Source organism: Primulina huaijiensis, chromosome 11 (assembly GCF_012295235.1).
Source record: "Primulina huaijiensis isolate GDHJ02 chromosome 11, ASM1229523v2, whole genome shotgun sequence".
Taxonomy (NCBI): domain Eukaryota; kingdom Viridiplantae; phylum Streptophyta; class Magnoliopsida; order Lamiales; family Gesneriaceae; genus Primulina; species Primulina huaijiensis.
In genome coordinates, this window is record NC_133316.1 from 19,750,835 (window position 1) to 19,766,131 (window position 15,297).

The window sequence follows — 15,297 nt, forward strand, 5'->3', positions numbered from 1 at the left end:
AGGTTAAAATATGGATGAAAGTTGAAAGTATAAAATTTTAAGAGTAGGTCTGAAGCGTAAGACGGTCGACTTGATCCATATTTAGAGTGCAAATTAATTTTTTTAACATAAAAAATAATATTTTTTTTCATGAATTTGATCGGATATAATATACGTCTCGTAAAATTGATCTGTAAGACGGTCTCACAGGACTTTTTATAAAATTTTAATACATGAAAATATTCTATTTTTTTATAAGGCATAAAAATTGTGTCCAAATACCCGCTAACCACAAAACTATAATCTTTTTTTCCCATAAATATCCTTGAGTTTATGCTTCAACATCCAAACATGATGACTTTTTTGCTAAAAAAAAATATTTTAATGTAATTTAAAAAGTTCTTGCAAATTGATTGTTGTAATAAAAATATTTTTAAAGTACGCAGATAATTAATAAAGTTAGTTCAAACATTTAAAAACTATTGAAAATGTTAATTAATAGCAGTATCGTTTGAATAAAACGAAATGAAAAGAATTGATTGTATTATTTAAAGCCGAAAGTTAACGCCGTCCTTTTATACCTGCACCATTAATCCAGTATTGGATTGGAAGTTGTTCAACTTAATTGATTCCCCCTTTAAAATATTTAATAATAATAATAATTATTATATCACAAATTATTCATTAGCAATTCCATTTTTAGATCACAACATAAAAAAATTATAAATAAAATTGTAATCTTTTCAAATATACAATAACATTTCACTAGAGATATATGAATGTATAAGAAATAAATAAAAAAAATTTGAACAAGCATGAAGTATATGCCACTCTACAAATATATATGATATTATATTGAGAGAAATAACATATCTTTTGTTCGAATGGGCGGCCGAATTAAAAACAAATAAATAAAATGTTATGAGAATTTATTGGAAATATAGGAGTGGAAATAAAAAATTGTATGAGCTGCCAAACAAGGACCACTTAGCTTATTAAACAACACAATAATGAGAAGATTTGTAACTCATCTCATATTAAGATATCAAATTTAAGAAGATATCTTTAATTTATGAGGATATCTTTTGTTCCGGACCAATTATAACAATCTTATCTCTCGACTAACAAAAACATCATGTAGCTATACATGTGTGTGTATGTATAATGTCATTACTCAAGTTCAATCCAATTTTATGAGAACAATTAGTTTATTTCTATGGAAACCCTTTACTCCAAATAAAAGTTTCTCTTTTTTTAACTGATTGGTTATTATATTTGCGACATCGTAAATTCACATACTAAGCGACAGATAGACATGAGAGACTGTATCGATATGAGTGCCAATGAGGTAGGCTGCTAGGCCCATGAATCTGAGAGGAGCTTTGGGATCGTGCCTTGCTTCATGATATATCAATATCTCGATATTAGTCTTATCTTTACCCTAACATTTGTGTTTTTCTCAGCAAAGACAGTCTTACTTATTTAGAAGTAGCGCCTCTCTTTTTACGGTTCACCAAGTTATGACCTATCTAACAAATCATATCAAATGATGCATTGTCAACAACATAAAACATAAAAAAAATAAAAAAAATCAGGAGGTCCGTTCATTCTCGAATTTCTATCGCCTTGCACACGTAACCCGACAATTTGTTTGAAATTCGACTTTTTAAAGAACGATTTGGAAGTAGTATAACCGTTCTATCACAATCGCAACACAATCACAAATAATGCCGCATCTATTTGGACGCTTATGACTCCAAAGAACTCAAATGCCTAATTAATATTCTCACATATCACACACACACATGTATATAGCAAAAACTTGTGTGAGACGATCTTACGGGTCGTATTTTGCGAGACGGTTCTCTTATTTGGATCATCCATGAAAGATATTACTTTTTATGTTAAGAGTATTACTTTTTATTGTGAATATCGGTAAGGTTGACTCGTCTCACAGATAAAGATTCGTGAGATCGTTTCACAACAGACATACTCATGACATAATGGAGACAATAATGAAATGCAACGAACTTGGCCGACACTCCATGTTAATAATGATATTCTTGTAAATACACGAAGATCAATATTGGAGATGGTGTAAAGGATTATATTTAAAGAACTTTTAAGTTCACGTGTAAAGTAAGCAACGCCCATACCAATTCACTCAATTTAATGGTACAATTTTATTATCAAGAAATAAATTATTGGTACAATTATTTGGCTATTCTTATTACTTATTCAAGCGAAAAATGAAAAAAATGGGTCGGGCAGCGGGAAAAAAATGAGACCCTTATTAAGCCAGACATGAGGCGATGACTTGGTTGGCCTCATGACAGATCCAGCTCTGGTTGTATAACTTATCAACACCAAAATCTCAAATTTTGCACATATATGATTATTCAAATCAATAATCTTCAATCGATTGTACTAGCAGACTGATTTCTATTATTATTATCATTATCATTATTATAATTATATAATCGCATTCCTTTACAGATCGGATGCATTTATTAATATCTACTAAAGTGAAAACATCCCATGGGGAACTCACGCTGTTCTTTAAATTGATCTTAAAACTAACCGAAAGTCTGTCCCCATGATGCACATTTTCTTTGGCCAACGAAACAGGACCCCCTTTCTCCTGAAATTTCTATTGAAAATAAGAATTTCCAAGGAAATTTTTCAAACTATACATATTCACTACACAGTTCATTGCTTTAAAGATACATAAATTAATTTATAATTACATTAATTTCCGAGTGTGCGTAACTCTTTTGTTGATTGGGATTGGGAAGAACTAACATTTGCATTAACTAAAGCAATGGAGGTATGGCAAATCAACGGTAGTTGTACCATAAATGTTATCTATTTGTTGAGTATTCTTTGCCAAGATTGGATAATATCCTATCGGAATTGTAGAATCAATTGTTTGCTGTTTCACCAAGAACTATAGTTTTAGGGACTGGATTTAATAAATAAAATTTAACATGATAAAATATTGACTTTATAATATTGATTATGATATAATTTTTAATCATTGTGAAAGTTTACTAAAGTTTTTATTTTTAGAAAATGCCCAGTTTGACAAAATTCGATTTCTTCAAAAAAATAAAAAAATATCTTCGATTAACTTTATTAGAATATACTATTCAAGAAGTCCCGCTCCCGCATTGTCGATATTCAGATTCATTTGCCTATCACGACAATTTGGGCCATGAGTTTTGTTATTGGGCTTCATTGTGGCCCAACATGGATCTTGCTTTTTTACACTTACAATTAATTTTATATAACGAGTTATTTGCTTCTTGTTCCCAGAAAATTTGTTAATTCCAACTCAGAGGTGTACAAATTAATTATAACAAAAATTTCACAATTATATTATAAGAGACGAGTTCATGACTTAACCTTATTTAAAATTTTAAATTATATGCATAATTTTGTAAATAAATAGGTTTCTTATTAAAAAAAAAAACCGAGCGCGAATATATATCAGATTTGAAATATTAAATATATAATGAAATCATGTTGAGCCTAAAAATATTATAACTCGATCAAAAAATACATATTTTACACTTCAGAAATAAAAAGTCGCAGGTAATGTTCCTAAAAGAGTAACTAGAATACTAGATTATCCATTTGTTGTTTCTTCTTGACTTTTTATAATTAATAATTCTTAATAATAATTAAATATTAATTATGTCATTTTCATTTGAAGCAAATAGCAATAAATTACTCTTGCTTCTTGTACACTTCAGTAGACTGTTGCAAGGAATTATTGGGAACAAACATCGTATAAATAATACAGCACACATCGTACAACTAATCACACACTATATAAATTCCATATCTAATTAAATTTTTTTATCATTGATATAACGCATATATGTATCTTTTGACCATCTCATAACACGTACATAAATTGTAAATATTTGTTGGATGCAATAATTATTTCTATTGGGTAGAGTAATCGAAACATGCTATTTAAGTCGTCGTACGATTTAAATGATTTGAGTTGCACCATTATCATTATCTATAATTTTTGGCAAAAGGACAAACGATCAGTCCTATAATTGATATTAGAACTAAGGTCACGTATTCGACTTTCATTTATCGAGAGAAAGATTGTTGGGTGCTTTAGTTTGTATAAGATGTTGTGCGATTTAAAAAATTTGAGTTGTACAGTTACTACAAATTATAGTTTTTGATAAAACGAAAAACGATCGGTCCTATAATATTTATAAATCAAAGATTAGTTCAAAAATCATAGTTATTACTAATTAACTATTTTTGAGCATAAGTCTATAGGTATACCGTGTTTCAGGATGTTTCCTGGCAATTTTATTATGTATCTACGTATCATACATTGTATATGCTGGTTTATATTAATTTAATTTTTCAATTTCTAGTACTAATAGTAACGATAATTCATTTTTTTAAAAAAATTTAATAGTACGCGCTTGAAGATGGGAGAAGATTTTGGAACGCATATTCTGTTATTGTATCACTTAATAAATAGATAAAATATTTTCAACTAAGTCATATATTATAAAGCCTTTTATGTTTAAAATTTAATTGTTGGGTGCAATAATTGTCCTTTATTAGTAGAGCGATCGAACCGTTGTGCTTGAGCTGTTGTGTGGTTTACAATATTTGAGTTACACCATTACTACTAGTTATAGCTTTTGGTAAAGCGGCAAGTGCTCGATTTTANGGATCAACTCCGTTTATATAATTTTATAAATCCAAATATATGTGATGACAACTTATTATTTACATGATAACAAAATTACTCAACTATTAGATATATAATTTTGATTTGTTTAATCACATCCAATAGGTGAGTGTCTTTTCGTTGGTGGACACAAATATATATATATATATATATATATATATATATAATACCAAAATTATTCACTTATTGGATATATAATTTGATATGTTTCATCACATTCAATAAATGAGTGTCACTTTATTGGTGAGCACAAAGGTTATTGGATATATAATTTGATATATTTCATCACATTCAATAAATGAGTGTCACTTTATTGGTGAGCACAAAGGTGTGCAACATAGAAAAACAATAAAATATTAATCTAAATCTAAATGAGTGTCACTTTATTGGTGAGCACAAAGGTGAGCACAAAGGTGTGCAACATAGAAAAACAATAAATATTAATATGTATCACTTTATTGGTGAGCACATTCAATAAAATACTATTATTATTAAAATTATTTATTTATTTAGAGATGAATAGCCCATTTGTGTCGTTAACATAAAATATTAATCTAAATCTTAATTTTAATAATAATAATAATTATTATTATTATTAGATGTCTGTTTGCTAAACAAAACTCGGCTTTCACGGTGACGTACAATTTTATTATGTTATAATATAATTAATGTCGATTTAATAGAAGGAATCTTTGGGGTATGTTCCGCTCTCACCGCGTGGACTATTGATGAAATCAATTGTTTTGGCTCTGACTTTAGACAATATCAAAGTCTTTCGAATAAATTAGTTTTATTTTATTTGTATGCGTGAAAGTTGAATTATAATTTATAACCTTCATAGAATAAAAGATATTTAAGTCTCGACCATTTTTAAATAATTTTCATAAATGTAAATGACTTTTGTACAAAATGAGTTTTGGGTATATTTCGATCGTGTCATTTGCATTATTTCAAGAGCATTATATTATTTGGATAAATTTGATAAAAAAAAAGATATTACTTTTTATACTAAGAGTATTACTTTTTATTGTGAATATCGGTAGGGTTGATCCGTCTCACAGGTAAAGATTCGTGAGACCGTTTCACAAGAGACCAACTTACTTTGGCAGGAAGACATACCCGCCTAATCATCAATTTTAAAAAAAAAAACCAAATGATCCATCAACAGAGTTTAAGGAGCTCATACAAAATCGGCTAACATATACCCTTTTAAATTTATATTTATACCATCATATCAATATATATAATAAACTATATTATTAAATTTGAGACACTTAGAGTAACTAACTTTGATGTATATCACATATAGGCACGTAACGTGTGACAAAGGTCACTAGTATTATAGGAATGTCAGTAGATCGAATTTGGCTAGAATTATATATCTTTCATCCTTATCCTCATTTATTATATACACATTCATCTTCATTCATATATCAGTCGGATGATTGAATATTCATATCATAATCAAATAACTTATTATCGTTTACAATTGTATTTTTTTGAAATTTGAATTATTTCGATGAAACTATTGATATTTACCAAATTATTAAGAGAACAATAAGAAAAAATATCAAAAATAAAAATAAGTGAACTAAACATTATAGAATAAATTACAAAATTTTATGAATAATTTATCCCAACATCATCATCCAACAAAAATAAAGTCAACACTATACAGATTTTTTTCCATTTCATTCAACTATTATCATTCAACAAAAACATATTAGAATTAATAAATATATATGCATAAACACACACACACACACACACACATAAATTTAATCGGGTATCGACTCAGTTATAAGTGAGATTATATTAGAACAACCTTTATCCACGAACCCGAAAATGAATATATTTCAATCTAACAACCTTATTTATTTTTAATTAATTTTTTTTCTAATAATTTATCCAACAAAAATAAAAACTCTTCACAAAGTAGACAATATATATTTCTAATTAATTAAATAATTATTTTTATAACTATCCCAAATAACTTTAAAAAAATAAATTAAGCCGAGAGTCTGCATAAAACAACGAACAATGAAAATAAAAAAAATATCATGTCAAATTCTACCAATAAAAAATATTAAACGAAAAAATAATTATATAAGCACTATAAAATGTAGTATAGTGTGTGTATATATTATTAGTTAAAGTTAAAGCCTTTAAAATAATTAAATTTTTAGTACGCTGATGAAACTTTTTTTAATAATTCTAAAAAATATTTTAACTATTGAATTTCATTGTCACATTTCTCTTGCATCCCCATTTTTTCTCATATCATTTCAGTTTCATAAATTGATAACTTTCATTTTAAATAAACTACCAACGTCTTCTTTCATTCTTTTATAAAACGTATATATTATGTGTGCCACGACTTACTCGTATATAATATATCTATATTATTAATTAAAGTTAAAACCCATAAAATAATAACTATTGATATCTTGCTGAAGCTTTTTTTCTAGATAAACATTTTACCAACCTAACTTTATATTCTATATTTTTTTAATTATATTTCTTTTCATATTATTTTAATTTGAAAAATCAATAATTTTTATTTTAAAATTTAAAAAACTCAATTTTCCATTTATGGGACCCCATGTGTCACGATCCCTAAATACTAACTATGGTCTCTTGATTTATATAAAAATTTATTTAATATGAAACTAATATTTTCTACCAAATCATCCCAAGTCATGTAACCTCGATTATATCTGCACTCAAGTGTCATATTTATAACAAAAATCAATAATTTTGACGAATGGATCGGATATATATAACTCACATGAGATTTTTTTTCTTTCCATCAATACAGTTACTGTGTCATTTACGAGCAGTCTCACTGCCGTAGGAGATTGACATTGACATTGACATCAAAATCAAAATCAAAATCAAAATCATGTTGACATACAGCTATCATTCCTCACTCCAAGAATTTCTTATGCAATTTCCCAACAAATCCTCCCTTTTACTGATTCGGTCATCGTAAATCTATCTGTCCGTAAATAATAGTCGTCGTATAACGCTATATACCACAAGACAAGCCATCCCTTTTGCAGAAACAACCATCCACCTACCAAGATTTAATTTTCTGGGCATAATCCTTTTTGGATTTCCGCTAGCTGAAGTTTGATGTTAAAGGGTTCTTGAGATGAAACAACCATCCACCTACCAAGATTTAATTTTCTGGGCATAATCCTTTTTGGATTTCCGCTAGCTGAAGTTTGATGTTAAAGGGTTGTTGAGATGGCCGTGGTGGAAATTCCATTGCCCACTAGCACATTAAGGTGCTCAGAGATGAATATTACTCTGATGAATTTGGAAAGTGGAGCCAGGACGAGTGGCCGACGTGATGGTAGTGAAATTGCGGAGGAGGTGGAGACAGTAGCGCCACCGTCTGAGGTGGTGGAGGAAGAAGTTTTGTTTGTGGCTCTGGGAAAAGATGTGGAGGAGGGTGGCGCAGTTTTGACTTATGCGGTGGATAATTGTAAAGGGATGAAAATCTGCATACTTCATGTTCATCAGCCTGCTCAAAAAATGCCCATGTGTTAGTACTTTGACAAATTATTGGCTTTAGCATTTCCTTTATGTTTATTTGGTGTTTGGTCGTGGGATTTTGATTTAGTTTCAACTTGTGTGTGATTATTAATTATCTGTATGAAAATTACTGATTATTGATCTGCTTGAATTTTGATTCTTCGAGAAATTATGAGTGATGGAATCGTTCCGGCTTGAGATTCATGAACCTGTTGTGGTTGTGGGGGGTATATCCATGACACTAGGAACATATTTAAAAATTGCTGTTAAATTTGTTTTTTTTTTTTAAAAAAAAATTTGATTGAGAAATCTTGTAATATATTGTGTTGATTTCTATAACTGTAAGTGTGTTGCTTCTTGGTTTACAGTGGGTACCACAATGCCAATAAGCCTTCTGGAAGAAGAACAAGTGAAAGCATATCATGAAGATGAGAGACAACAGTTGCAGAAGACTTTGGACAAGTATATTCGAGTTTGTGAGAGAGCAGGGGTACTATCCTCTTTTGAAATATTTCCAAAGAATTTCATTGTCTTCTTCAGTTATTATGTTACTTTGTCATAGAAATCTCACACTCGCACTATGAACATATAACAGCCAAGGATGTATTCATGGACCTTGTTTTTTTAATCCTTCTTAATAAAAATCCAACTTTGGTGCTATTTTCATTGTAGTTTAATCCTCTCACCCCCCAATAACTTGACTTTCAGTTCTATTCTGTTTGATCGTATTCAGGTACGAGCCGAGAAACTATGTACAGAGATGAAGTCTATTGAGAAGGGTATTGTGCAGCTCATATATGATCATCATATCAAGTGGCTAGTCATGGGAGCTGCAGCAAATAAATCTTATTCTAGGTACAATGTCATGATATCGTGATTGTTAGTGCGAATAAAAAAAACCTTTCTAATTTATGTAATTATTTTGTGATTGCCATCTTACTACTTGTAATACATACACTGGTAACTGAAGCTGTAGCTTCCCACGACATTGTGGAAGGGAGTTGTTACCTGTTTATAAGTAGTTTAGACGAATTTCCCTAGCAACTTAACTAATTTTGCAATATGCTTGAATGTGGAGTAAATGCAAGCTGAGTTGTTGTAGAGTCTTGCTTGCGGCTGAGATTTTGATGAAAAGGTATTAAGTTTGACCCAAGGAACTGTTAGTGCAGTTGGTTTGTAGATAGAGTAGAAAGCTAGAGTATAATTATACTATTTAACAATAGTTGTAACCCATCTATTCATGAGCAAGCCGAAATATTGGGGATGTAGGTTCAGGATTAACGCCCAAAAACTGCCTTGCAAGACTGGCTTAACATAAAGGAAAACTTTTGACATCATTACCTTGTATAATGGTGGAAACCACTTTTTCTAAAACACCAACCTCGTGAAATATGGCTCAGTTATCGTTTGTACTTTAATGCAAGGCACAGAAAGCCTGATGAAGGGTGATTAGCATATTATATGTTACACTCACGGTTAATCATGCGAGAAAGTTTGTACTTGTTAATGATTGTTCAAAATCTATATTTTCTGCTTGCCACTTTCTAGCGTGACTCATGAGTGCTACTGATTAATTGGGTTGGGCCTCAGGAGAATAGCTTTACAATTTCTGAAAACTGGTCCTTTCATTCAAGGGAAAGAGACTGCAGTTTAGCAGACTCTCTTTGATGGGAACTGTAGAACACTTCTGTTTTCTGTTAATCAGTATACTCTTTGTACTTGTAGCAACTGGTTAGTTCCTGTAGACATTAAAAGTTGATGGCAGATAATGTATCCCTATGTGGCTTCATGTTTTTCTGCACATTAAGATACACTTGTTCCTCCTATACCTACTCCATCAGCGCGTCCGTTTACAGTTATGTTGAACCTTGCAGCAAAATGACGAGACCCAGATCCAGGAAAGCAATCCACGTGAGCCGAGATGCACCTCCTTTCTGTCACATTTGGTTTGTATGCAAAGGAAACCTTATAAATACTAGGTACGCAGTACGTAACAACTATCATAATCTGTGCTCTTTCTGAATTTCTGTTTGAAAGTATAGAGAAGTGATGACATTCGATTCCGAATCCAAACTATTGGCAAAATATTTTGCAGCACATTGGTTCAATGTTTGATTTCTAATTGATAAGACTTATTACCATCATCTTTGATGAATTATTCTGCGATTTAAAATCATACAGGGAAAGTAAGTTGGGGGGTGTTAATGGAGAGGCATATTCTCCACCTTTTCAAGCAATTTCCAATATGGAGACCACACCGGCCTTAAGATCACTCTCAGCTGCAGAAGGGAAAAAGGGTCGGGGAAATTCATGGGGCTCGTTACTGGACTACCGTAGGTTCAAGTCCGTCAATCATCGGAAGCAACCATCTGCACTGTCCTCCGGCTCTGGAGGTGCATCTCCACGTAGCAATCCAGAAGGGACCATTGATTGGGATAGTGTCTTGAGGAGTAGCCCTCCAGTAGAGTCACGCTTTTCAACGTCATCCAGTGAAAATAGGGAGGGGAGTGTACTTGGTTCTGAGTCACCTATGTTTGAGCAAACTAACAGAGATTATTGTCACTCCTCTGCAGCACCAGAACTCAAATCCACTCCAAAAACAAGTGCATCACCACCACTAAAAGTGAGTTTTTTGTTATATANCTTTTTTAGCAGTAATTTTAACGCTGTATTTGTATCTATATTCATTAGTTGATAAACTTCATCAGGAAGAGAATATGAACGATGAACTTCATGCCAAGCTTGAGCAATTTTTAGCTGAAGCAGAAAGTTCTCAGAGAGAAGTGTCTGAGGAATCAATTAGACGGAAAAAAGCTGAAAAGGATGCCATTGATGCTATTCACCGAGTAACATTTCAACCACTTTCCCTTTGTTTCCGTCATTTTCTTTTGTATTGATGTTTTCTATATTCTCTCTTTGTAAAGATGTTGCTTAGAGTTAGACCTGGCCAAGGCCCAGGGTCTGACCCACCCGAACCGGCCTGTGGTCTAAGGATCGGTTAATCGGGTCAATGGGTTTGACTTGAAACCATGACCAGGAATGACTTAGGGCGGTCTGGCTACGGGTAGAAAACTTCTCAAACGGGCGGGTCGACGGATCATATTAATTTTTTTTAAAAAAATTTAAAATGGAATGACCGTTGTGCAAATAATGTCTCTATGTTAAAATTATTATTAGAGATGAAAATTAGGGTAATATTCATTGTCCCACGTCGAAATTTTAGTTAAAAAGAAAGAATTGCAAGACTAAAAAATGAGAAGCATATCTCTTAAATTGTAATTCATAATTTTATACTTCTACATGCTAGTCAAAGTATTTAAATAAAGCAGAATAGGTCTCTTGTGAGACGGTTTCACGAATCTTTATCTGTGAGACGGTTCAACCCTACTGATATTAACAATAAAAAGTAATACTCTTACCATAAAAAGTAATATGTTTCATGGATGACCCAAATAAGAGACTCGTTTCACAAAATTCGACCCGTGAGACCGTCTCACACAAGTTTTTGCCAATAAAGAAATATTTATCCATTTTTTCAATTTTTTTAAATTAAAAAGTTAAAAAATAGTCAAACCGGACTCGCAACCGAAGGTTAACCGGACCCGGACATGGGCCTGAACTGTAGGTTCCTTGACCCGGACCTCGCGGCCGTTTAAAGGTCGGGATTTTTCTGACCCATACCGAACCCGGACCGTAACTAGGTTTACTTAGAGTTGGTATACATTGGTCAGTTAACGATAGGTCTACTTAGAGTTAGTATACATTGGTCAGTTAACGATTATAATTTTATTGTTAACAATAAAACAATAAATCAAATGTTAAATTTGTATCTTACTTATTTATATATTATTATTATTATGATGAATTAGATGGATTTGAAATTCATTTTAATTAATATGAAATATTATATAAACATATAAGAGTAAATTTGAAGTACATGATCTTAATTTTCTAAACAACAAAAATACATGTAATATATTTTTAATAATTAGATTTGAAATCCATGTAAGGCCCTTTAACCAACCTAAAATTTTACCATTTTTTTCCATCTAAATTGAAAATATTTTCCTTAATCAAAGCTTCCCCCTAGATAGTTGTAAAATATTATATTGTATTAAAATTCAGATTTCAAATATAAATCGTCCCTTTCGCAGTAGTTTGCTACAAAGTGTTCTGATGAATTACATTACCGGAGACCTGATGTTATTGTGATCACATCACAGGTCAAGGTATCTGAAGCCATGTATACCGAGGAGCTCAGACGCAGGAGAGAGATCGAAGAAAATCTAGCACGAGGCAAGTTGGAAATTGAAATCACGAAACGCCAACTGGATGAAGTCTCAGAAGAGCTCCGATCCGCCCAAGAACAGCAATCCTCCCTGGAGAGCCAGATGGCAGATTCTGACAAGATGGTGGAGGAGTTGGAAGGAAAAATGTTCTCCGCTGTTGGCCTGTTGCAGAAATACAAGACGGAAAAAGATGACTTGCAAGTGAAGCTAGATCATGCTCTGCGGGCAGCTGAGGAGCTCAGGAAAAACCAATCGGAGGAGGCGTCAAGCTCATCTGTATCCCACTTCTTTTCTGAATTTTCTTTTCCAGAAATTGAAGAGGCAACGGACTACTTTAACCAAGCGATGAAGATCGGTGAAGGAGGCTATGGAAGTATCTATAAAGGGAAGCTTCGGAACACTCAAGTTGCAATAAAGATGCTGCATCTGGATAGCCTGCAAGGGCCTCTTGAATTTCAACAGGAGGTAAGAATTTGTTCTTTTAAAAAAAATATTTGAATAAGAGCTGAAACGGAAGCTCTAAAGCCATAATTTTTGGGCTCTTGGCTGACATTTTTTTACGCTTATGAAACTATAAAAGCCCACTAAACATCAACTTTTGTGAGAAGAAATGTTTTTTATTTCTGAAAAAAAAAATGCTTCGTCATCTCATCACACTCTTTTTTATCCGCGTGGGGATTGATCGCTTTAATTCTTTTCCTTCTTTTTGTTGGAAGTTATGGTAAAGAACCTTAGAATGAATGCTTTCGACGCTCATTTCCACTTCTAATGTAGCTATATATTTTTATTAATTCATCATGTAGCTATATCTGGCATATGTTATTATCACAGCTTTAGGTTTGTGAAGCTTCTTGACTTGAGAATTGCCTGACTAGTTCGCCAAAAAATTTTAGCTCTTTTAAATGACCACCAAAAATAGATCTGAATGTAGAAAGTACTTCTTAACCGCTACTTGTATTCTGCTCAAATTTTTGTTTTCATATTTGATGTGAGAAAGGGGTGTTCTATGTATAAAACCAAATGTCATAATGCCATCCCACAATAGATTTTGATAAAAGGTTTATAATTATCTATATAATAAAATCCTCTAATATTTCAGGGGTTCGGGTGGACTACCTTCTATTATTGGAAAATATCTTGGCTATGTTGGCATATTACAATGTTTTATTGTGGGAGATTTTTTGGAACTTTCTTGTTGGCATTTTACTCTTTAAATTCCACATGTCTTACCATGCAAAAGTTATAATCTTTATGCGAATTAAGTTTTTACGTATTAGTTCTCATAATCTTACGTAGGTAAATATCTTGAGCAAGTTGAGGCATCCGAATATTGTCACTTTGATAGGAGCCTGCCCAGAAACTTGGGCTCTCATTTACGAGTATCTTCCAAATGGTAGCCTCGAAGATCGTCTCAACTGCAAGAACAATACGCCACCATTGACATGGCAAACTAGAATCCGCATTGCTGCCGAGATATGCTCGGCTCTCATCTTTTTACATTCTTGCCGCCCCCGGGGAGTCATCCATGGTGATCTGAAACCCGCTAATATTTTACTCGATGCCAACTTTGTCAGCAAACTTGGCGATTTTGGAATATGTCGAGTCCTCCCCCGAGAGGAATTTTCAGGCAACAATACACTATTTTGCAGAACTGATCCAAAGGGAACTTTCGTGTACATGGACCCTGAGTTTCTTGCAACAGGAGAGATCACTTCAAAGTCGGATGTGTATTCATTTGGTATCATTTTATTACGGCTGTTAACTGGAAGACAAGCATTAGGAATAGTTAAAGAAGTTCAGTATGCATTAGATAAGGAAAATTTGAAAGATTTGCTGGATTCAACAGCTGGGGATTGGCCATTTGTGCAGGCAAAACAGTTGGCTCACCTGGCTATAAGTTGTGCTGACATAAACCGTAAGGGTCGACCTGATCTTTATACTGAGGTGTGGAGGGTTCTTGAGCCAATGAGAGTGTCGAGTGGTGTTTCATCTTTTCGGGTTGGTTCTGAAGAATATTGCCAGATTCCATCCTATTTTGTTTGCCCCATCTTTCAGGTTGGTATAATTTTTAGTTTCTAATATTCCTCTAATATTGGCTATGAGTTCTTGAGTAATTGGGTACATATAGAGTTGCTCTTGCACATTAGCAGCCAGGGATTTTTCACCTCAGATTTTTTAATGTGTAATTGTTGAATTTAGCACCAACTAGAAAAGCTCGAGCTTATTGAAATAGAACAATATCAATAAGATATAATATGCCTCTTCAAGCTGTTTCAGTCCGCCTTCGATAGCGAGTAAATGTCCTATCTATGTTAGTAAAGCGTAGTCTAAGCCAAATATATGTTGGTTTTCGTTGGTGTTTGCAGGAAATCATGCAAGATCCGGTGGTTGCAGCTGATGGGTTCACCTACGAGGCGGAAGCACTCAAAGGTTGGCTGGAGAGTGGACACGATACATCCCCCATGACAAACCTCACGCTGCCGCACAACAACGTCGTGCCTAACCATGCTCTCCGCTCAGCGATACAAGAGTGGCTGCATCAACATTGAGGCATTGTAAATATTTTCTTGTTTTGTTGATCAAATGTTTGTCGAGTATCATTTTGGTACAAGTTTATTTGATTGCTAAGAAATATGATAGAAAATAAGACGGTTGGGGATTCGTTTTGGGTTGTATTTCTTTTTTCTTTGGAATTCAGATGCAACAATTGTAATATACTCGGTACCGAAGGGCAAATTGATCTGATCATCCTTTGAA

At 32.7% G+C, this 15,297-nt stretch overlaps 1 protein-coding gene across 1 annotated transcript; it reads left to right on the top strand.

The window, feature by feature from the left end:
• The first annotated feature begins 7,589 nt into the window (after positions 1–7,589).
• On the top strand, positions 7,590–15,285 carry LOC140987802 (U-box domain-containing protein 33-like). Its single transcript, XM_073456462.1, has 9 exons — positions 7,590–8,261; positions 8,620–8,741; positions 8,985–9,106; positions 10,126–10,230; positions 10,433–10,874; positions 10,960–11,097; positions 12,475–13,005; positions 13,837–14,595; positions 14,907–15,285. The coding sequence occupies exons 1-9, from the start codon at positions 7,961–7,963 to the stop codon at positions 15,087–15,089; spliced, it is 2,703 nt and encodes a 900-aa protein (XP_073312563.1). The 5' UTR covers positions 7,590–7,960; the 3' UTR covers positions 15,090–15,285.
• The last annotated feature ends 12 nt before the right edge of the window (positions 15,286–15,297 follow it).